The following is a 22,490-nucleotide window of genomic DNA, read 5'->3' as shown; positions in this document are numbered from 1 at the left end:
ACACACAGCAATTTGACACCGCGGTGAAGTTATTGATATTCGGACATTAGACAGACATTCGGAAGCGCTAGTTTAGGGACCGTCGACAAATTTCTGCACGACTGAAATGTGGTACTTGTTACTTGACTACGTTCCCCAGTTATTCTAATTTCTTCTTAAATATACATATGGCGTGCGGCATTGCAAACGGCATTTGTTTATTTATAAATAAAAATTGAATTAATTGATATGTATCATGTGAATTAATTTGCTAGTTTTAATTTAAAAAAAAAAAACTATTCAATAGCTTCTAGGTCATGTGACCTAAATCTAGTACCAAAATGATCTAACTGGACACCTCCACAACGTACACCTCTTTGTATCCCAAAGAATCTGTTTTTTTATTTTAATATAAAAAAAAAGTCTTTAATAGCTTGTCATGTGACCCTGTGACCCAAAACTAGTACAAAAATAATCTACTTGGACACCTCCACAAGGTACACCTCTTCTTATCCCAAAAAATGTCTTCATTGATTTTTATTCATTTGTTTATTTTCATTTGTTTAACTCCTTTCTTATATAAATAAAGAAGTCATTTTTATCACAATTACACACCGTTTTTTATTATTACACAATAGTCTTAAACACACAAGCAGCATTTCCATATTTTTTTTCTGGCTGTTTGAAGCTGCAAAGTGCCACACTGGACCTGTTATACAGTATGTGTGTGTGTGTGTGTGTGTGTACAAAAGTAAGTACACCCCTCACATTTTTGTAAATATTTTATAACTTTTCATGTGACAACACTGAAGAAATGACACTCTGCTACAATGTAAAGTAGTGAGTGTACAGCCTGTATAACAGTGTAAATTTGCTGTCCCCTCAAAATAACTCAACACACAGCCATTAATGTCTAAACTGTTGGCAACAAAAGTGAAGTGAGTACACCCCTAAGTGGAAATGTCCAAATTGACAGGTGTGAATGGAGAGCAGGTGTGTGAAATTTGGTGTTATCGCTCTCACACTCATACTGGTCACTGGAAGTTCAACACAGCACCTCATGGCATATAGATATATGACAGATATATATGATATATATATATATATATATGAATATATGAAGAAAATAAAATTGAAAATTCTGCGATTCTCCATAAACTCTACACAAATGCCGATTCTGAAAGACCAGTGGCTCTTCAATCCGCAGACCGCGGCATCGGAGAGTGAGGATCAGAGGACAGGACGTGTGTGAGTGAGAGAGAGAGAGAGATCGGGAAGACTCGTATTTGGTTTGTTCAGTACTCAAATGTTATACACATCTATGCAATACAGTGGAATGCTGCAATAAGTTTACCATCCTACCCTGTTAGTCAAACCTTTATTTTATTATTTATTTATTTATTTAACTATTATACCCTCATTGGGGGATGAGCCCCCCTTAAATGAAAATCCTAGAATTGCCCCTGGTAACTTTCCAGAGAAAAAATACGTCATTAGATTCTGATTAAGTCGTGATCACGAGAAAACAAAAGCAAAAATATCACATGGCCTCTCTGGGCTTCCGTAGTTTAGTTTTAGCTTGATCCAATAGTCAAAGCTTGTCTTTTTAAGACTACTGAATAAGGCTCCAGAGTAGATTACTTTTTCATAAATGACTTCAAACAAAAAACAAGTTGATGTGATTTTTATGAAGAATTACTGAGATGCAAATTAAATTTACTGAATATATACAACATGAATGGTTTTTCAAATCTTTTTAATGTTTACTGGTTGTATACTGTTCATAAAGACTGTGTAGCATGTTCATTGTGCTTCCACCTTCAGCAATGGGGTTTTTGCGGTCATGGTAGAATTAGTACATTTTGCACCTTTGATTGACTGACTGAATAAATGAAGCATTGATTTAAAATGTAGGTTTTATTATTTTATTTTTATTTTTTTTTACAGAATGTGGGTTTGAGGAATTTATTTCTGAACTGCCTTCTAAATTTTGTAATAAAATGTCCAAAAGACTTGATACTTATATTCAGTCAACTTCAGCTTTTCGCAAATACTTTTTCATCACTGAATTGACATCTCCCTCACTTCCTTCAGCCTCCAGCCTCTTTTCTTGTGGTCCAATCCGGTGCTGAGATCCTTCAGAATCAGAGGAGTCCGAATCAGAGTCCTTGCACAATGCCCTGGAGGGTGGCAGCTCTTCAAAGTGCACACTTAGGGCACGGCGTTGACCCCCTCTGGAACTGCTGCTTGCTAAGCTGCTTATAGACTGTGATCTACGAATGGCTGGAACAATGTCTGAGTTGGTGTCCCCTAAATTGCTTCCAACCCTCTCTTTGTCAGTTTTGGGATTTCCTAGAAGATGCCGATTCTGAAAGACCAGTGGCTCTGATCCAAGTAGAGCCTCACCATCACCTTCAGCAGTCAGGCCCTTAAACAACTGGTGGCGGATTGGTTGATAGGTGCTTGGGGCAGGCAGAGTTTTGGTACCAGGGTCCTCCTTCCGTTCCTCCAGGACAGAGAGGTTGGAGATTTGCCTGGAGGACAGCACTGATGTAAGTGAGTCACAGGAGCCAATGCGGTTTACCTTGCTCATAGTGAATGTGGCTGAAGGGGCAGGTGGCGTGGATTCAGACAGGGAGTGCAGGCTAGAAGCATGGAGCAGCATAGGGCTGGGCACTTTCAGAATGCCTGGACGCACTACCTCCTCCAGGCCCTCATTTGTGTCTGGGGAAAGCGTGAGGGCTCGACGACGCAGGCTGGAGGCTGCAGTGGGCTGGTAAATGGGTAGTGATATTGTACTGCCCTCATCCACCTCTGAACTTTTGTCCCACCCAGCTCGCTTTTTCCGTAAGCCCTCCAGAAGCTCCGATAATGCAGTTGAGGATGTTGCCCTAGGCAGAATTCTAGAGCTTTCAGCAACATCATCCTCCAGTTCCTGAGAACATGATCTGGTAAAGTACAATTGGAAGAGGTCAACTGCATTATTCTTCACATATGAAGAAAGAAATATAAAGCAGCAGCAAACTCCACTTTGGTCTAAAATAAGTAGAGGTTTGCTTTGTGGTAATTACCTGAAACTGATGGTACTCATTGCATCTGTGACTGATTGGGAACCAGTGGTGCTTCCAGCATATGAAGATGCTCTACTTCCACAGCTCTTGTGACCACCACGTGGCACTCCTAGCCAATGCCGAATGCCCATGCCACTTTCCTCTGTGCCGATGCTGGAGCCCACACTGGATGCATTCTCCCTGTCACCAGAACTGTTATTCAGAGCCCTTTAGTGCACAACTGTCTAATTTTGCATTGTCAAACACAGTATTGATCATTCATATGCCACATTTACTAGCATATACCTAGTTAGTTAGTTAGTTAGTAGAGACACCTTATACGCTAGAGGGCCATCACTGTAGACTCTCTGATCAGAAAGCTTATGAATTAGTACTGTGCTCATAAAACATGGTGTCAAAGCCTGCACAACCCACAGATCCAGGAGTTTCACATTTAAGCAGTTAACAATATTACAATGATTTTGAATTGCTGTGACAAATAAATGTGCCATTTGAATAAGCAATGTCAACCTGGCTCTGTCATGGACTTTAGGCTTTGGTTTTATATATCTAAGCAAATACAAAGGTAATGTGACACACATCTGTCTATTTCCTTTACATCCACAGTTGGTAAATGTACAGTATAAATCAGGGGTTTCCAATCTTATCCAGAAAGGGCCGGTGTGGGTGCAGGTTTTCATTCCAACCGAGCAGAAGCCACACCTGAGTCTACTGAAAGCCAAGATAAGTTGATAAGCCAGTTGGAATCAGGAGTAGCTTCTGCTTGGCTGGAATGAAAACTTGCACCCACACTGGCCCTTTCTGGATAAGATTGGGCACCCCTGGTAAAAATGAAATATATGTGCTATCCACAGTATGGATTACCCAGTTTTGCCTCTCATCCTATTTGCATTCTAGACAGATAATGGTAAAAAAATCCCCTGTTTTTGTGAACATACCTGCTCACCTCCTATAGCACTAATATTGTAGTATCCCCAAAAATGTCTGATTCTGAAGATATATTCTGAACACATGAAGAATTACAAACATTTTCAGCTGCATACTTGGTGGAAGCATGTGAAGGATATTTTTAGTCCATAGCTTTTTGTGCTTCAGTTATGGCTCATGTGCATATGCATTGTTCATTATTATATTTCTATCCATTCTTGCATATATTGTTAATGCTTTTTAGGATAAAATATGCTGTTAATAAAAAAAAGACCCTACCAGGGTCTTTCTTTGCCCCAAAGAGCACTGTAATGAAAAATAGGTGTTATGTGTAGAGCTAATGCCGCTGTACGCTGCTCAGTGATAAAGCATAGCTTAAGATCAGCAGGCTTCAGATCCATGCTGCCTGACAAGGTCCTGTACCCCAGAACCCACATTCATGCCATCAAACTCAACACTCTAAACAGGACAGGGGAGAGGACAGCAGGACAAGGGAAAGCATACATTTCTTTCTTTCTAGAAACGGACTCCACAGCAGTCTGTACACTGTGTAGCAAAAAAAAGAGAGAGTATCAGTAGGTTTATGATGACCAAAGGAAGAAAGCTATTTTTCACAAGAGGAAAAAGTCTTATTTCCATCAGAGTATCTGCAGAAACTCTAGGAAAGTCATACCTTTCTGTGTCACTTTCATCACTTGACTCCACCTCCTCCAGGGCAGCCTGTAGATCAGCAATACGTCGGATAGATGTCTCCAGATCAGCTTGTAGAGTCTGACGCACTGCACTAAGCTCTTCCACTTGCATTTCCTGGGAAGAGAGAGAAATTAAATTTAAATAATTTTCCATACTTTTTATTCTATGTAAAACAAGCAGTTTTAACTGTTCAGCCAAAACTCTGTTGCTTACTATTTTTTAATTAAGTGTGCCTTTACCTAATTACAATATTTACAGTAAAAGACAGCAGTAATATAAGTAATAATATAATGTGATCATTTTCTTTATTCATTCTCCAGCTCTGGCTCAAGGCTCATGACCTTCTGCCTATGATTAATTCCTATTGTCTCCTCAAGGTTACTGATACATTACTGATCTTTCCATTCCTCACATCTCCATGACAACTGCACCCCCACCAGTGGTACATCCTTTCCTTCTCCAGTAACCTGGAGAGCATGTGTATGTGTCTGTGTGGTTGCAAATATGATTACATGTTCTTGCAGCATATAAGCACAACAAAAAGAATGCAATTCAGTCCCACTAAATATGAATGCATTAGGCATCAATAGACATGCAGCTAATTTTTTCATAATTGTTCAATCTCCTCTCAGCCTTAACTCAGAGGTCAAATTACATACAGCCAACTGCTCTATCATTTGAATGACTCTTTCCTCGTGCATAATTATGATCATGTCCTTTTTGTCCTCTCAAGTATTCAATATCAACATAGGTAAATAATAAATAATATTCTCTGTCACCAGGCAATATAGAGAGGTAAAGTGTACCAAAGGACAGAAGCAGCTGCCAAAATGACCATCAGTGTCTGCTAGTTCAAAGCAAATGTTGACATTTGAACACATCAAAGACTGAATGGCTGACCATCCCAGACTGCAGAATTAGTCAAAACCTATTCACTTTAATGTAACTTTCATTTAAATGTGTCCATCTTTCTAGCACTGTCTTAAAAAAAACAATATTCTTTTATGTCATGTATTTTAACACAAAACCCATAATGTCACAGTGACTACATTCCTATCTATAACATGAACCACATTAAGGGGGATATAAGTATTTTCTGGATTCAGTCATTTTTAAGTAAAAGTATTTCTCTGTTCTAATTGTATTTTCGCTTCAATCTGTTTGAAGAAAATTCCAGAAAAATGCCAGATGGCACCTTGCTCTTTTCATGCATTAATGACCCTCAGAAAGGTGCTATATGTTTTTATATGATTATATGTTTTGTGGTGTCCTGCAATGGCTGCCACATTTTGGAGGGGTATTATAGAAACCTACTAAACCAAATACTAGTGACAAAAAATGTACATTATCTGCATTTTGCTAACTGTTACTGTCTTGGCCCTAGAGAAGCTTGGAGAAGCACTCCATTGAGACAAAGGATTTAAGCAGAGATGATAACATGCCTGGTGTGTGTGTGTGTGTGTGTGATTACCAGCTCCATGCGCCGACGGCTACTCTCCTGCTCTCTGAGGCTTAGATCCTCCATCTCTAGCCTCATGTCTGCCAGCCTCTGCTGGTAGTAATGCGAGTTCTCTCTCTCTCTTGCCTCAGCCTGAGCAGACTGCTCCAGCTCCTCACCCATCCTCAGTACACTGTCCCTCAGACGTAGAACTAGAACCTATACAGTGAAATCATTAGCAAATGAACCCTTTCTAACTGATTCAATTGTGCCAAAGAAAGAAGCAGACAAAGTGTAACTGACTAACACTGTAGTCTTACACTCATAACCAACCTGTGAGCTACATTGGATCTAGGTTGCTATTTTAATAGGTATTTACATAATACGTAGGTCCCTTTCAATTGGACAAAATGAAGAACATTTTTTCTGATATTGTATGTCACACACAGTCCCAGTCTATGAAGCTGAAAAGTGTATGGGATACTTCTGCCTATGCTGACCTCAAATCTTTTGACCTGGCCTCTTTGGAACTCCAGCTTGTTCTCCAGGTCACACACACGTGCCTCTTGCTTGCTCACGATACTCCTGGCAACTGTAGAAGACTCCAGGAACTGCAAGTGAGCTGCACTTGTCTGCAGCTAAGAGGTGGTGAACCAAGGGTGAAACAAAATGAGGTGGAACATATAAGATGTTTAGTGTGAAACTCACATGGACTAGAGTGTCTAAATACTAAAAGAATACATTACACTTCCATCAGGGTCTGCCAAGCTTCTACTGAATAGAAATCAGTGATGAGGTCTCACAATCCTATCTCAGAAACAGACACAGGGCCCATATTTATGAATTTCTGGCTGTCATGTTCAGTCTAACCTGCTCCTGTAGACTCTGTTTCTCCTTCTTCACTTCTTCCAGCTCAGCCTGCAGCTCCCGTATCTGCGCAATGTCACTAGAAGACTATGGATTCAAACCCCAAACAAGATTTTGTGAATTTCAAATAGGTTTAGTGCAGACATATACCATTAAGCTAAGGCTATATGCATTGTGCCTTCACACACAGACACACCTGAGCAATAAGGGCTTTGTGTTTCTTCATGAGCTCATTGAGGTCCTCTTGGTCTTCCTCCAGCCTCTTCAGGAAGTCGGTCTTCTCGTGCTGCAGCTGAGTCAACTGTTCATCCACCTAAGAAACAAGAAAAACTACTGAGTGAAGGGCATTTCATATGTTTTTTATATCTGTATTAAGTACAAAATTTCTCACCAGGCTCTTTTGTTTGCAGATGCTCTCCAGCTCCAGCTGAGCATTCTCTAGCTCTATGGCAAGAGTTTTCTGCACATTCTCAGCCTCTAAACGGCGTGCTTCACTCTCCTCCAACTAATACACATGAAAATACACATGCACACACTTCATATTACAAAAGAGTACAAATGAGTTCAAAATCACCCATGTAGCAAGAATAGATGATGTTAATAACTACTTGTTTGTAATTTTCTTTTTTAATTATTATTTTATTCAGTTGCATATGCATTGCTTTGTATGTTTTGTGTAACTTGTGAATGTGAGTAAGAATTTTATGAAAAGCACCTTAAAACCTGAATAAACACAACATACTGTTTGTAAATAATAATTTACTTTATTTGAGGAAAAAGGTTATTCAACACCAAATGGACCTGTGGGAAAATTGCCCCATTAGGTAACCTATCAAGTTAATTTAATTTTAGTTGGAACAGAAACACCCAGGCTTGATTACTGCATTAAAATATAGCTTATATAGAACATTAGCGCTATCACAGAACATTTTCAGCAATGTGAATAGGTATGTAATCTAAAGGTTCTCAAGAAGCAGTACACCATGGAACAATCAAATGAAATTCCAGAAGAAATAGTAAGGAAGTCACTGAAAAATTACAAAAAATGTTATAAAGTCATGTCTAAAGCTCTGTGACTCCAGTGAATGCAGTGAGTCATCATCTCCAAATGGTGAAAAATATGGTGGTCAGTCTTGAGCATCTAAGGAAGTCTTGAAATTGTTAAATGCGGTTGTTAAACTGAACCAACTTTTAATACTCGGTTAAATGATTCTGAGTTATTTTAAGCAGTAACAAAGGTTTGGGAAGGTTTGTGTATTGGTGGAAATCTGTGTATATACTGTCTTAAATAAAATATATTTCTACTTTATTCTTGAAATCTTGCATTTTTTGTAAGTGGTCCTAATACAAAATTCTAGGACTATTTTGTTTCTACCTTAAAATAATACAATACAGTCTACTGTACACATTTTAAAATTCATCCATAATGCTTACCTGGAATTTATGCTCACCTTTCAGTTTCAAATGTGAACTAAATTCTTGTTATTCATTTTTTCTTAAAAACTGTAAAGAGGCTGCTATATAGCAGAATTGAGTGGCTGAACAGCAGTGAGCAAAAATGTAGTTCCATATCCACCTACCTGATAGTGCAGTCTTTCCAACTGCTCCTTGGTTCCCGGGGCCTGGCACTGGCCAGTTTGTTCCATGGTGGACAAAAGCAGCTGGGCATCACTGAGCAGAGCGTGGGTACGCTTTAAATCCCGTCTGAGTCGCTTTTCCACATCAAAATCTCTGTGGCCCACCTGGGATGAGTGACAAATACCACATAGAAGAAAAACCAAGAGAAAAAAATGGAAAACTGTCTCTATGCACAGGCAGCATGGCAAAAATGTATTATGGTATTATTTATCAGTTCTGGCCGAGTTTCCTTCAGTATATTCTTTTTAAAAACGGTTACGATATTCCTTTTTATAAATGCCTTAGAGAGATTCTATGGACACAAAGTGTTTTCCTTGCTCTCTGTGTCACACTAAAAAAAGGCAACAATAAACAAAGGTCCCATGCTTTTCCTATGAGGGTTATCTTGTTCTGTTCGACACTGCTGGTAATAAGATTATTTTGGTACGGTTTGTGATGTTCACCGTGAGATTGAATATGCAGTAATAACAAGTCTGAATCTCTAATTAAATATTTTTGACTTTTATTTGATTTCTAGGCAAGAGTCCCTGGCTAATATTTGCAGTAAATCCTGGACTGAGTTAATGACAAAATGCAGGCTGATCAAATGGCCAGGGAATAATGTTCTGCTGGAGGAAATAAACAGAGTAATAAAGGATATTACATTGTGTGTGTGGTACAGAGTAAGAGTTAGGGAAGATATATGCTTTATTTAAATCATATTATGATTTTCTCACTGATTAGAACATATATCAATGGTATGCTAACATATATTGATACACACACAAGTGTCGTCATAAACCTGTGTTCATTTGCACAGTGGATGAAAATAAATGACCATTGAGTGGTTCGTAAATACTGTGGCTGGTACAATATAGACGGAGGTGTGTGTGTCAGTCTATCCCAACATCTTGCATTACCTGTTCACATAAAGTTGCGATCAGTCCTTCCAAGTCATGTTTCTCATGCACCACCATCTGCTTTTCCTCATACTCTTGTTCCAGCTGCATCTCTAACTGCCTGAGCTGAAAGCCCACACCACACACAAAATGAAAATCAAATCGATATCCTTGCATTTTATTATTCCCTTTCCCTGTTCTATCAGTCCCCACCCGTCTCTGTGAAGATTTCTGCACATCCTCCAATTCCTCATCCTTGTCCTCCAGCTCCTTCTGATGGATTTGTTTCATTCTCTCCATCTCCATCTCAAAGCGCAAATGCATCTTGAGGGGAAGAGAGAGAGAGTAAGTCATCCACTATAAGTGTGCCACAGTTATAATCATAAAAACCATCAGGCTGTTGACCATCTTGAAAGCTTAGCAATGTCATTAAGTGTCACAGCACAGCATAAAACTCGAATTACTGTTGCCATTTTCAGATTTGTTATCAGATTTGCACTGCAGGATAATGGAGAATTTCCATGCAGATTGTCCTGTTAATGTGAGAAGTCTAATGTTTTTTAAAGGGTGGATTTGAGAGACATTACCATTTTCTCTTTCAAGGAAAATCAGTGGTGGTGGGGGTGGTTGCTACATAAGTGGGTGTGCATTTCTGCTGTGGGTTTAGCTGGAGAGGCAATGCTACCTGTTCCTGTTGCTGAATTTTGGCTGTCATATTGGTAAGCTCCTGAGCATGCTCCTTATCTCTGCTGTCAAGTTCACGCAGTTGCTTCTTTAGCTCAGGCACCGAGTCAGAGCCAAGGTTCAGGGGCGTAGTCAGGTCTTGGATCTGAGCACACAGCTCTTGCTTTTGATGCTGCAAGTGATCTATCTCTAACCGACTCTCCTACAACACACACACACACACACACAGATGAAATCCTATAACTGAATTGGAAATTGTACAGTGCTCTTCATGATCAACTTTTTAAAGGCTGTGGAATAATCTTACAAATTAATTCAAACAGTTTGCTATTTCTGGAACATACTAAAAATAGAAACTGGATATTCTCAGGAGTACTGAAGGACAATAATGCAAGAAGAACCACCCCATCCTTCTATTTTAGTTGTAGTAAAAAATGTCTATTTACCCAGTGATTTAAAATTGTCTTCCACAGAGCAACCTATACTCTATATCTTAATGACAGTAAAGGTTTTTCTATAACAATTTAAAGATCATCACTTTATAGGATGTCCAAAATACACACCCCAGACTTTTTCTTAAGACAGTTCTAACCTTGTTTATATTTAGACTGTTCTAAATATTACTCCACCAAATCATCATGGATACCTTCAGCCAAAGCAGGAAACATAGTGAAAAAGCTAATCTACACTCTATGAACACTCATGGAACCCCATGGAATGAATATTTTGTGACTCTGTTCCACACCTTCAGTGTCTGGTGCAGAGAAAAGATCTCTGACCGCAAAGCTATACTCTCCTGGATGGCCTTGTCCTTTTGCTCTCTTTCATTATCTGCTTCCCCAAGAGCCCTGGTAAGCTCACTGTCAAACCTGTATACAACATCACAAGCATAAATGTACAGAAAACACACACCCATGAGCAAGTACAGATCCATACATGTAAACCCACAAACCCCATCCATCCATACTGATATGCAGAGAAGAAGAAAAGATGGCATCTGCATATTAGATGCATATGTATAGTGATTACTTCTATGCTAATGTGACATTTTGCCTGAAGTGAAGCAACACACCTCCTCTGCTTCCTATCCAGGTCATGAGTACGCGCCTGCAAGCTGTCAATAAGTACACGGGCATCTTGCAGGTCAGAAGTCACATGCCGGCAGTGCCGCTTCAGCTCGGTGACTGTGCGCTTTGACTGTTCCAGTTGGGCTTGCAGCTCCAAAACCTTTGGTACAGGTGTAAGAAGACTGTGGTAAAGCACCACCCACAGGAATATATGATAAACAATAGGAAAGGTGTGCATGGAATCTCCAAATTTTCTAGTCATGAGCCAATGTGTTTCCATGGCCAGTTATATAATTATAAATTTATATAACTAAAGATTTGGTATTGGGGGTTAGAGCAGGTTAGGTCAGTGCATATGGATATGTCTCTTATCTAGGATAATGCTGATGCCACTCCTGTGATGCAACTAATCTCTGTAGTATGTACTGTGCAACTACTTTCCATTTTACTGTGCTACTACTATACCATTACATATATATATGTAGAAATAGACTCCAAAAAATAGACTCCAAGACTTGATACACTATTTATGCTGTACACAATTCGGTGTCTAAGGATACAGGGATACTGTTATATATGATATATAAATTACAGACCCAGTTGATTAGAGTATGTGAAGATACCACAGTGTAGTACCTTGGTGTCTAAAAGTTCTCGTGCCTCTTTCTCAGCCTCAAACCGCTCCTCTGTCTGACGCAAACGTCTGCGTAGAAACTCCACCTCTGTCTGTGCACAATCCAACTGCAGCTGTAGTTCACCCTCTGAAACACACGCTTTAATTAATTTATTGATTTCCAGATAATATACAATTTATTCAGAATATAGCAAATATGTTTTGGAAAATTACATAAAGGAATATGGTTTAGCAACTTTCACTGACGTCTCATAATTATCAAATTGCAATGCTTCCCATAATAACTGGTACTACAAAGTTAATACAGACTGATTAGCCTTGCTATTATTAGATTAAAAAGGACTTTATATAATAAATATAAAACTACATGCATAAATAAGCATATATTAGATGGATTCTGCTCAAGAAAGTACTAGGATATTTTAGATCAAATCCCAATTTTCTCTGCCCTAATTTCAATCCAGCCCAATACAGCCATTTTGCTTGTATATTATTCTGCAGAACCTTATTCTGTGCAAACAACAAACTCATAATAATAAAATTAGGTGCTACCTGTAGCCATGCCACTTAAGGTCTCTTTGCTTTTGGCTTTCTGCTTCTCCTCAGCCAGCTGCTTTTCTAGTGCCTCCACAGTAACTTTACTCTGATCCAAACGATCCTAAATACACAGCACATGGACCTTACCTTTTGTGTACTTGAAATATTGAAGAATGGTAGAAAAGACTAAAAGTGCTTAGTTAAAACAAAATGTAAAAAATGCTGTCAAAACCTTTTATATTTTATACGTTTATATACAGTATATATAAGACAGCTATTCATTTAATTTAGTTATTTTAAAAGGCCTTTTAAGTTTATTACTAAAAAGAAACTATGTTAAGCATTTGAGAAGGGACACCTGCAACTCCTTGTTTTCCTTGGTGAGACGAAGTCTCTCTGCCCTCTCTGTGTCTAAGGCCTGACTTACAGCCTCACCACGAAACCTCTCATCACTCAGCTCAGATACAGCAGCCATTATCTGTGCTCAGACACACACAGACACAGATACACACACAAACAATGTGCAATAGCCAATATTTTTTGATGAGATTTAAGTTCATTATATTACTTGGAAAAACTAGAAGTGAGTTTTAGGATAGAAATCTGATATTTCATACAAATTTATATCATATAAATGACAATACATACACACACACACACACACACCTTGGTCTCCAGGTTGTCCGAAGTCTGTCTAAGTTCATTCCGTTCCTTCTCAGATTTCTCTAGTCGCTCTCTCAGTATTCTGATTTCATCCTGAAGCACATGAACACATTAACCACCACCTTATTCACATCTACACAATTTACAATTGATGGTCTGTTTATTACTTATTACTCTTTTTTTTATTAATAACAATACCTTTGTGTGTACACAATCAAAATACTCTTAATACTCTTACATAATCTTAATAACATAATCCTAATAATCTTTTTTTTTTTTTAAATCTTTAATTTTTATGGGTTAAGCTTGTTATATAGCATTTTAATGAATAACCTAGAATGACAAAATTAACATAAAATTACATGACATGAAACATATAACATAACTTAAGGTTGTTCTCATGCTCACAAGAACTAAAAAATTTAACGAAATAATTCAAGATAATAGCCCACCTCTTTGCCCCGGACCTTGTGTTCGTCTATATTGACGTCCAGCAGGGGGCGGACTCTACACAACAATTTCCACCAGCTCCAGGTGGCCACTCTGTTTAGAACACGAATATTTCGCTGGATACATTTCACAGCCATCTGTTGCACCTGATCTCAGAAAAGGCACACAAAAATTCAGACTTTTAACAGACAGATATCTGCGCTAAGGAATCTGGGATTAATAAGAGCAGTAATTGCTTGTCAGTGATTATGACTGATGCTCTTTCTTGGCTATACATCAGCTATGATGAGTTCTGAGTGCACCAGAACCAAAAGTCCTGCTTTTAAAGAGGTAGTAACACTTCTTTATGATGAACAAATCTTGATTTTGATATAATAATCAAACAGACATATCTCAATATCAACTGTTCAAAGGAGATTATTGTGTATTTCAGCCGCCTTCAGCATTGTTTTACAATGTAGAAAGAAATAAACATCAGGAAAGACCATGGAATTAGAAGATGTGTCCAAACTTTTGACTGGTAGTGTATACATACAGTACATTGACAGATAAATAGATTGTGACTCCAGAGATTGTGGAAATAGGTCACCAGAGACTTACCTTCAAGCGACGGTATCTGTGCCGTGCCAAATGCCCCACACAAGCAGCCTGCATCTGTACCAGCCAGTTTTTGACCAAGCCATCCCTTTGCACATCCAGTGATCTCAACACGCCACGTTTTAAGAATACCTAACACATACACACAACTGTAAATTCACACATCAGTGACAACCCTTCGGGATCCTTTAATGTCAGTGTAGGGTCCCACCTTGCTTGAGCCTAAAACAATACTCTTTTTATCCAGATCCAGTTCAACCAATAATTCCTCCACTGCCTGAAAACAAGAGATAATCAAGGTTCCAAGCCTGTTTTTTTACTTGATAACTTTCACATTAATAATGGCAAATGAATAACTTGTCACTAAACATCTGCTTTCATGTTTAAAACAGTATTTTAAATGAAATAACAATAGATGGAAAATTGCACACATCCACTTAGATTTTCGCACCTTTCTTTCATTTGGTGTGATAAAAACAGAGCCATAGCTTTTCATTACAGAAGGAGACAAAGCCTGGAAGCGCCGACGAAAATCACTCAGAGACATATGATTGGGGTAGCCTGGGATAGAGAGACTCTAATCACAAACTAGTTGAATTATAGGCATTGTATTTAAAACACTTCATTTTCCATAAATGCTGTCTCAGTTTAATAGTAATAATGATTACTGTAGCAGTTGAATGTGAGTGAACATGTGTGAGACCTATACGATAGAGTTGCAAAGCAGGTAGTAAGTGGGTTGAGTGCAGCTGGGTGCGTAATGCTGGAACATCAAAGCCACCACCATCAACCTTCGCTCTGAGACACTGTAGGAAAACTGGCTGTGCACGACGAATCAGGTTTATTAGAGCATCCTGTTGAGAGAGAGAGAGAGAGAGAGAGAGAATGAAGAATGCCATAATAATGAAAATGAAAAAGCAGGAGTTCAGGTGGTACAGGGAGTGAAAGAATGAGAGAAATGTAGACAGAGAATAATAATTAAAAAAGAAAAACAGATGCATCACAAATGGCCATTTTCATTGCTTCCAAGGAGCAAGACAGGACTGTCTGTGGAAATGACTTTACTGAGCCTTACCACTTGTAGTTTAATAGAGATGCAGTGTGAGTATCTCCTGATAGCAGCCATTCCTCCAGTGAATATCTTGCGCACACTCCCACTTCTTTCCAGAAAGCGCTGTGAGCTTCCTTCAACACCACCCAAACCCCGACACAGAGGAGGAACCGAGGCCCGTGGAGCAAACAGAGCCTTTACTACATGACTGACAAACAGAAAAAGATTGCGAGAATGAGCCATTTGTAATCATATTAGTGTTTACACTAAGAAAACTGTAAAAAACACAATATTACAGTTTGTGATACATCATGCAGACTCTCTGGCTTCTACTGCGACTGGCTTGTTTTAGTCTGTTTTGTTTGTGCCTTGAAAGTATATGTCACTATTAGTATGTAAATATTGTAATTCTTTTGTTTTTGCTATATACCTAAGACATCTGGAGAGAGAGAGAGAGACAGAGAGAGACAGAGAGATAGAGAGAGAAGAGAGCAAAATGCAATTGAAAGTGTACCACTCTCCACATCTATCTTTGTTATAAAACGCTCAATGACCCGATGTTAAGTGTCAAGTTAAGAGAGGTTACACAGAGGAGTTCTGCAGAATGGAGCTGGCATTGAGGGCAGAGGGGTTATTTTGGACCAGACCAAACCATCCAGATAGGTCATAGCGGATTGGGTCAGAGCCCAATAGATGAGCAATCTCGCATTGTAGAGGCTGTTCACACTGCCGCACTAAAAACAACATAAATAGTACAGTGTGATTCTGAATGGATTTTTAAGGAAATTCTGTTTTGTGGTCAATGAAGCAACATTATCCTGTGATTGCGTACCTGTATCACTAAAGTAATGACATATCCTTTCCAAAACTGTGTTCTCAGTAGAATTAGGAGTGACTAGCTCTTCATCTAGAACCCAAAGAAGGCCACGAGAGTCACCCTCTGGCCCTCGAACCTAGGAAGTCACAAATGCAAAAATTTATCTTGGAATGGCAGCTTTCTTAGGGGGAAATCTGATTTTTTAATTGATATGATGATGTAAGTAAGTCAATGACTTATTGATGACTACTTACCTGCAGTCCTGGTTGGTCTATAGCACATACCACTTTTTGTGGACTGTCCTCAGGGGTCTCAAAATCTACAGTCACTTTCTCCTACAGCCAGAACAGAGTAGAAGCCTCTCCAATTACACAAGTACACCTCTTCATAAATATACACACACAAGCATACACAATTACAAAAGCTACAGGAAGCTTGCACTGTACCTGTGTGTATCTGTCAAGACAGTTAGAGAAGGTATGTATGAAATGATGCTCCAGAAGCCTTTCCTGTAGGTAGTTATGACAGAACTCAGAAAAGCCAGCAGCCCTGTCTTTCCCGCTGTGTCTGGGGTTGCGTAGACCTGGTGCGTCTACCACAATCACAGAGCCCAGTGTTAGTTGCTGGGAGCACAGAGCTCTGGAAAGTAATATCAAAAAATTTTAACACAGTGAGTCTCAGATAATGAAATGATTAAAAAAAAATTTTAGGATATATTTTATGCTTGCCTTATACACTGCACTTGTAAGAGACATGTACATATGCATGTATGTATGTGTGTTTGTGTACCTGTTAATCAGAGATACAATGACAGTAAACAGCTCCTCGTAGAGACCAGCTGCCATGCCCTCCACACACTGAGCAGCACTCAATTTAGGTCCTAATGATAAGATTAAAATAATAATAATAGTAATAATAATAATAATAATAATAATAATAATGTCAAAAATTTACAGGGCAATGCAGTAAGCCTGTCTATTGCACCTTTGACCTTATTACTCTACAATTTAAAATACCAGGTAAATAATACCAAACAGACCACATTATCACCTTAGGTGTAAATCTTGATTGGTAAATAAAACTGAAAACTACAACTAAACGGTAACAAAATTTTCAGTTGAGAATATGACCAGTAACTCCAACCTTCCTCTTGTTCCACTGCGATGTAGCGCTCTCTGGTGGCTCCAGTGGCCCTCTGCAGTAGCTGCCTTAGGTGATGTTTGAACACTGCAGTGTGAAGGTCTTCTCCTTCACAGCCAAGTACAGCACTGGCCACCTGAGCACTCTCAAAACTCATAAACTGCTTTCGTCCAACTGCAGAGAGGAGATAACTTTTTTAACATTATTCAAGAAAATATGACATTGAATGTGTTCATGTGCACAATAATAACACTTTGTTACATCTGTCTTTGTTTGTTCCTGGGCAGTAAGTGTTATTTCTTTCACTGCTTAATAGCACAAAAATGCCTGTTAATCCCCTCAAACTACTTTTGTGAGCAGGACAATGAAAAATTTACAGGCTTTCATTTATACAAAGTCAGAAAAATGGGTAACCCTATTGCACAGAAATGTTTTGTTAAATCACTGTAATGCCTTATTGACCATGTTCTTCGTTGTGATTAGAGTATTTATGCTATGTTGACCATCAACTGTTCCCCATACCCACTTCAACCATGTTTCCTATTCCAGTTGCACTTATGTCCTGTCAGCACTGTCATGTCATACATGAATCTTGCACTTTGGGTGGAGGGGAAATGTGAAATTTCATCTCACTGTGTATTGTATATAACTGCGATGACAGTAAAGAGCTGCTTGACTTAACCTCCAGGTACTGTAGACTCACCTTTGCATGTGCCAGCCATGCCCAGGTGATATATTCCTGCCAGAACATGCCAAATGGCCCGCTGTTCATCAGGGGAGAACTGAAGAGTCTTCATGGCTTCTAAGAGTTTTCCAAACTCCACCATAGCCCTCTGCTTCTCATCCACCTGTGGGGGAATTTGCAAGAGGCTCTTAGTAATGTAAATGAATATGAATGCATTATTAGAATTGAACAGATAATGTGCCTAAATTAATATGACTACAGATACAAAATACAGGAAAAGAATTATGTGGAGGTTTGCCAGCTTCCCATCTCAAACACAGCTGTTTGGGGGAAACCAGTTAACAGTGGTGTGCATTACTGATTTGCTATTACATCTGCAATATAATAATAGATAATGAAAAAATAATAATTTTTTAATTAGGCTCTAGGGTTAACATTAAAACCCCTTCCTGTATAGACCACATCCAAGAGCACTAAACAAATGCAGATAAAAAATAATGGGTTTGTAGCCTAGAAAGTGCATAAGGGTTAGCTCAGTAACAGGTTTGTTTTTTGTTTTTTTTAAAGATCATTTAACCCAGGATTTCTTACTTGAAGGAGCACTAAAATATTTTTTCCAGGAAAACAATTCATTTTTCAACTTGCTCCGGAGTCCACTTTCTTACCTTGGTGGGACAACTGATGCCAAATATGTTGTTCTCTGGTATCTGGTGAAGCTGTAGCTCTGTCCTAGAAGGTAAAGACAGCATAAGGACCGCTTATGTCAAAAAAAAAAGAAAAAGAAAAGAAAATCAATAGTATCTCTTATCCATTAATTATCCGCTAAGCTCCCTGGGGTTTTGTTACAGAAAGAGGACAGGAATACAAACTGACTGTCAGGTCTGTGACCAAGCTCTGGAGCTTGAGTACAACTAAAAGTATATGTAACCTCCAAACAACAATACAATAAGGTTAAAGAACTGAATTCTAACTGCTTTATCCTGGATATGTTTGGACCAGAGTCAATCCCGATAACACTGAGCGTAAGTCAGGAAAATCCACCACGTAATTGTATCATGTCATGCTGATAGGATAGGAGTTTCTTTCAATTTACTGCTTAAAGTCTATAAATTGGACATTAAATTATGTGTTATTAAGATTATTCCTTGGGAACCAGACATTAGAATTAGAACTTATATATCAATATTATATTGACTGAAGCAGCCCATATGTGTTAATGTTTTCAGACCTCATTTCAGGACTGAGTCCTGCCAGCATCTGGGAGAAGATTAAGAAGTTGCTCTCTCCCTCAGGCCTATGGCAAACCCTCCACCTTTCCAACATCATAGTCTGTGAGATAGAGAAATATCAGCATCAGTAAAGAACAGACATATGACATGAAAACAAGCTGAGTAGAGAGCCACCTGAAGGTGTCCTGCTGCTGCAATGCCTTTATGGTTGAAGTCCAGAGAAAGCACCATGGCAAATCGGCTGGAGGCTTCGCTGTGATGAGAGATTACACAGCCAAAAGAGCGCAGCACAGTGAACATGGCCTGGAGACGCCCCACTGTGGTCAATCACACATGCACATACATTTAAAAATCAACATATGTTGCCAATGTCAGAAGAAGGTGGTAGTTGATAGATGAAGAAACAGATTACTGTGCACACAAACACACACACAGAGCATAGTAAATATTCTGAAGGGTATTAATCATTTGGTGGAAAAAAATGTCAAAATATTAAAGTAAAGAGCTGCTACTATAAGTGCTATATAATTTGTCTTCAGGATTTATATTACAATTAATTGATTCTGTAGTGATACCATATCCATGCATTTCAATGATTTAGGTAGGTTGCAGTAAGTGACTTTGGGGTATTTGGGGATTTGGAAGATATCATCACACACAACTCTTGAAAGAACAATGTGTCACATCATTTAGGCTGAGCAATAGAATAAAACTAAGAATACCCTCAATCACATACTAAGAATACCATCAAAAAATTAACAATTATTTCAGAGATAAATGAACAAATATATATACAGCAAGAAAAGCAAACATACAACACAAGTTTTGTTTTTAAATTGCTAATTTAAGTACTTCAAGGAGAGGCAGGACTTTGGACAGTGTGTAAGACAGGACAGTGGTTCAGACATCTAGGGGAAGCTTGTTCCATAACAAGAACAAAATTACTGATGCATGCATTTCTTGTACCCTGCAAGATGGTGGGACCAGTCAAACAGTGGGAGCATGGTGAAAAGCAGGGTATTTTAAGTGCTTTGAGGTAAGTGGTTGCTGGTCCATTTTTGGCTTTGTAGTGTAGTGTTTTCAGGGCAGCTACAGGAAGCCAGTCGAGGGAGTGTAACAATGGGGAAGTGTTGTGTGTGAGAAGTTAGGAAGGTTGAAAACAAGTCATGCAGCTGCATTCAGGATCAACTGCAGAGGTTAAATGGTGTTCAGAGGCAGACCTACCAAGAGCAAGTTGGAGTAGTCCAGTCACAAAATGACAAGGAACTGAACTAGCACCTCAGTGACCTGTGTGGATATAAATGGACAAATCCTTCTGATATTTAAAGCAGAAATCAACATGAGCGTGTCAGATTAGCAATAGAAGAAGAAAAGGATAGTTGATAGTTAACCCTAGGCCGCATCCAGTGACCAAAAATGATATCAATGAGTAGAAATTGCAAGATCCTGACATGGGGATGAGGCACCTGGAATGAGCAGCAATTGTTATGCTGTAGTCAGATGGTACTGGTATGAAAAACGATGTGAGAGCCTACCTAAATCATTGGTATGAAAAACGATGTGAGAATATAACCTCAACAAGAGATGAGTATTGAGGGAGGACAGAGAAGAACATAGAACTGAGCCTCATGGGCCACTAGTAGAGCAGATATTGATCCCTCCTTTTCACCTGATATGAATGACCTTCCAGGTAGGCTGATACATGTTTAGATGTTATGTAGCCATTGATGGTAGTAATGATGAAGGGGAGGAGGTCTTAAGCATTGTGGATCACGATTGGATCCAGTGGGCTAATGGTAGGAATGCAGAGCAAGATGACTTGAAGGACTTCTGTTGCTAGTTTAAAAAGAATCTGCCAGTGAAGGAAAAGGGGGATCCTGAGTGTGTAATGTAGGAGATAGCACATCTTCTCATCATAATAGCTGGCATCATAAAAGTTTTTCAGCAGTCACTGAGGATGGAGCAGGAGAAGCAGGTGAGCAGATGAGAATTTAAACAGGAGAAAGATGGTAAAAGGCTAGATCTGTGCAAATGTGTGATTTCTTTCACTTTCTTTGCTGTACTTAATTCACCAGGCAAGAAACTTTCCTTGGTTTAGAAAATAGAGGGCAGAGGAGGTGCATGGATGAAGAAAAAGAGGAGAGGAAGGTGTTTGTAACTAACTCTAATAGCAGGGAGGAGAAGGAGTAAAGGTCTTGAAAAGGTGATAAGATGCAGGAAGAGTGGAGGTTCTAACAAGTGGGAAATATTGATTAGGTTTAGGTAGGATAGGGAAGGTGATAGTGAAGGATACCAACTGATAATGGAAAATGTGCAATGTGGATGTCTGTATCTACAGAGGTGTGGCTGAAGACCAGATCCAGGGCATTCCCTCCCTTATGTGTGGGAGGGCACATGTTGACTGACAAGGAAAAGGAATGCAGAAGAGTGAGAAGGCAAGAGGACCGGAGCTACCATAAACAGTATGTACTTTTGGAACTAGTGCCCATTTTACTCCACATTTAAATTAAGGTATTGAAAATAAACTCACAGGTTAAGTTTTCTCCTATTGTACCAGAATGTTTGAGAAGTTCCCTGGCAAATGACTGGCACAAGGTAGTTTTTCCTGTGCCACTGCGACCCAAAGCCACCACACTCTGATCCCTCCTTTGGCTGACCATAGACATATAAACATTCTGGACCAATGCTTGCAGAGTAGCAGTAGCTTCCCATGTGTCCCAGTGGCGGGTTCGCAGACCCTAACATGAAAGATAGACAGACAGAAATCACATTCAGAGAAATTCACCACAACTCAAAACATTTTAATTAACTGTTCAACCATAAAGGTGCTTTCTTTATTCAGCAAAATAATAACGAACTCATAATAACAAATACAACTTAGTATGAGAGTGCAAGCATATTTTACATTAACCAAAATAAAACATAAAAACAACCCCACCCTGTGGCCACCACATGCCCCTCGTTTCACCTATGCAGTGGGGCACAAAACAATAATGGCAAAAGAAAACAAATTCTTTAAAAAAAAAGATTAAAAAAAAGCATATTAAAACAGTATGTTCTAAAGCTTTAAATATATGTAGAATATAATAATGCATGTAATATATTTATAGTTGTATGTATAAACGTGTAAATGCATTAACATTTTGTAATTATAAGCAAAATAATAAGAGAGTTATTGAAAGCTCAAGTGTTAATGATACCTTTCCAGTTGGTGCTATAGGAGGCCAAAGGGCCAGCAAGTTTGGTCCAGCATGTGTTAGAGCCATGTGGGCTCTGGCTCGGCTGGTCAGAGTGTGCAGGATGCTTGACTCATTCACACTCACTAATTCGCTCAAGTCCTCACACAGGTCCAGCTCAGGTGGGTTCAGCTGGGGACAGAAAACCCACATATAGAGGTTTGTAATACACAAATAGTCAAAATTCTATGTGTAAGTGTACTAAATTA

At 39.0% G+C, this 22,490-nt stretch overlaps 1 protein-coding gene across 5 annotated transcripts in view; it reads right to left on the bottom strand.

Moving 5' to 3' along the window:
* Nucleotides 1-1,727: 1,727 nt before the first annotated feature.
* The window catches only part of LOC131367060 (unconventional myosin-XVIIIb-like), a 28,555-nt gene continuing 7,792 nt past the window's right edge, over nucleotides 1,728-22,490 (bottom strand). The window contains exons 7-43 of one of the 5 annotated variants that reach the window (XM_058412261.1): nucleotides 22,246-22,413; nucleotides 21,576-21,783; nucleotides 19,220-19,362; nucleotides 19,045-19,145; nucleotides 18,482-18,545; nucleotides 17,835-17,979; nucleotides 17,135-17,305; nucleotides 16,781-16,871; nucleotides 16,438-16,630; nucleotides 16,246-16,326; nucleotides 16,007-16,127; nucleotides 15,761-15,908; nucleotides 15,199-15,382; nucleotides 14,827-14,977; nucleotides 14,575-14,684; nucleotides 14,335-14,400; nucleotides 14,127-14,255; nucleotides 13,529-13,672; nucleotides 13,080-13,169; nucleotides 12,772-12,891; nucleotides 12,429-12,534; nucleotides 11,879-12,003; nucleotides 11,248-11,402; nucleotides 10,921-11,044; nucleotides 10,177-10,377; nucleotides 9,705-9,815; nucleotides 9,513-9,617; nucleotides 8,556-8,717; nucleotides 7,367-7,480; nucleotides 7,172-7,288; nucleotides 6,979-7,062; nucleotides 6,609-6,746; nucleotides 6,142-6,327; nucleotides 4,651-4,784; nucleotides 4,482-4,523; nucleotides 3,051-3,242; nucleotides 1,728-2,927 (exon numbers count right to left, since the gene is read on the bottom strand). In XM_058412261.1, the coding sequence (XP_058268244.1) occupies nucleotides 2,006-2,927; nucleotides 3,051-3,242; nucleotides 4,482-4,523; nucleotides 4,651-4,784; nucleotides 6,142-6,327; nucleotides 6,609-6,746; nucleotides 6,979-7,062; nucleotides 7,172-7,288; nucleotides 7,367-7,480; nucleotides 8,556-8,717; nucleotides 9,513-9,617; nucleotides 9,705-9,815; nucleotides 10,177-10,377; nucleotides 10,921-11,044; nucleotides 11,248-11,402; nucleotides 11,879-12,003; nucleotides 12,429-12,534; nucleotides 12,772-12,891; nucleotides 13,080-13,169; nucleotides 13,529-13,672; nucleotides 14,127-14,255; nucleotides 14,335-14,400; nucleotides 14,575-14,684; nucleotides 14,827-14,977; nucleotides 15,199-15,382; nucleotides 15,761-15,908; nucleotides 16,007-16,127; nucleotides 16,246-16,326; nucleotides 16,438-16,630; nucleotides 16,781-16,871; nucleotides 17,135-17,305; nucleotides 17,835-17,979; nucleotides 18,482-18,545; nucleotides 19,045-19,145; nucleotides 19,220-19,362; nucleotides 21,576-21,783; nucleotides 22,246-22,413 (5,646 nt within the window). In that variant the 3' untranslated portion in view covers nucleotides 1,728-2,005. Of the gene's footprint in view, nucleotides 2,928-3,050; nucleotides 3,243-4,481; nucleotides 4,524-4,650; nucleotides 4,785-6,141; nucleotides 6,328-6,608; nucleotides 6,747-6,978; nucleotides 7,063-7,171; nucleotides 7,289-7,366; nucleotides 7,481-8,555; nucleotides 8,718-9,512; nucleotides 9,618-9,704; nucleotides 9,816-10,176; nucleotides 10,378-10,920; nucleotides 11,045-11,247; nucleotides 11,403-11,878; nucleotides 12,004-12,428; nucleotides 12,535-12,771; nucleotides 12,892-13,079; nucleotides 13,170-13,528; nucleotides 13,673-14,126; nucleotides 14,256-14,334; nucleotides 14,401-14,574; nucleotides 14,685-14,826; nucleotides 14,978-15,198; nucleotides 15,383-15,760; nucleotides 15,909-16,006; nucleotides 16,128-16,245; nucleotides 16,327-16,437; nucleotides 16,631-16,780; nucleotides 16,872-17,134; nucleotides 17,306-17,834; nucleotides 17,980-18,481; nucleotides 18,546-19,044; nucleotides 19,146-19,219; nucleotides 19,363-21,575; nucleotides 21,784-22,245; nucleotides 22,414-22,490 lie in introns of those variants that run through there. The other 4 variants (XM_058412262.1, XM_058412263.1, XM_058412264.1 and 1 more) reach the window with 4 other exon arrangements.

Source organism: Hemibagrus wyckioides, linkage group LG16, assembly GCF_019097595.1.
Source record: "Hemibagrus wyckioides isolate EC202008001 linkage group LG16, SWU_Hwy_1.0, whole genome shotgun sequence".
Lineage (NCBI taxonomy): Eukaryota > Metazoa > Chordata > Actinopteri > Siluriformes > Bagridae > Hemibagrus > Hemibagrus wyckioides.
Note: the sequence above shows the minus strand (reverse complement) of the source record. Positions and strands in the feature narration are given on the sequence as shown.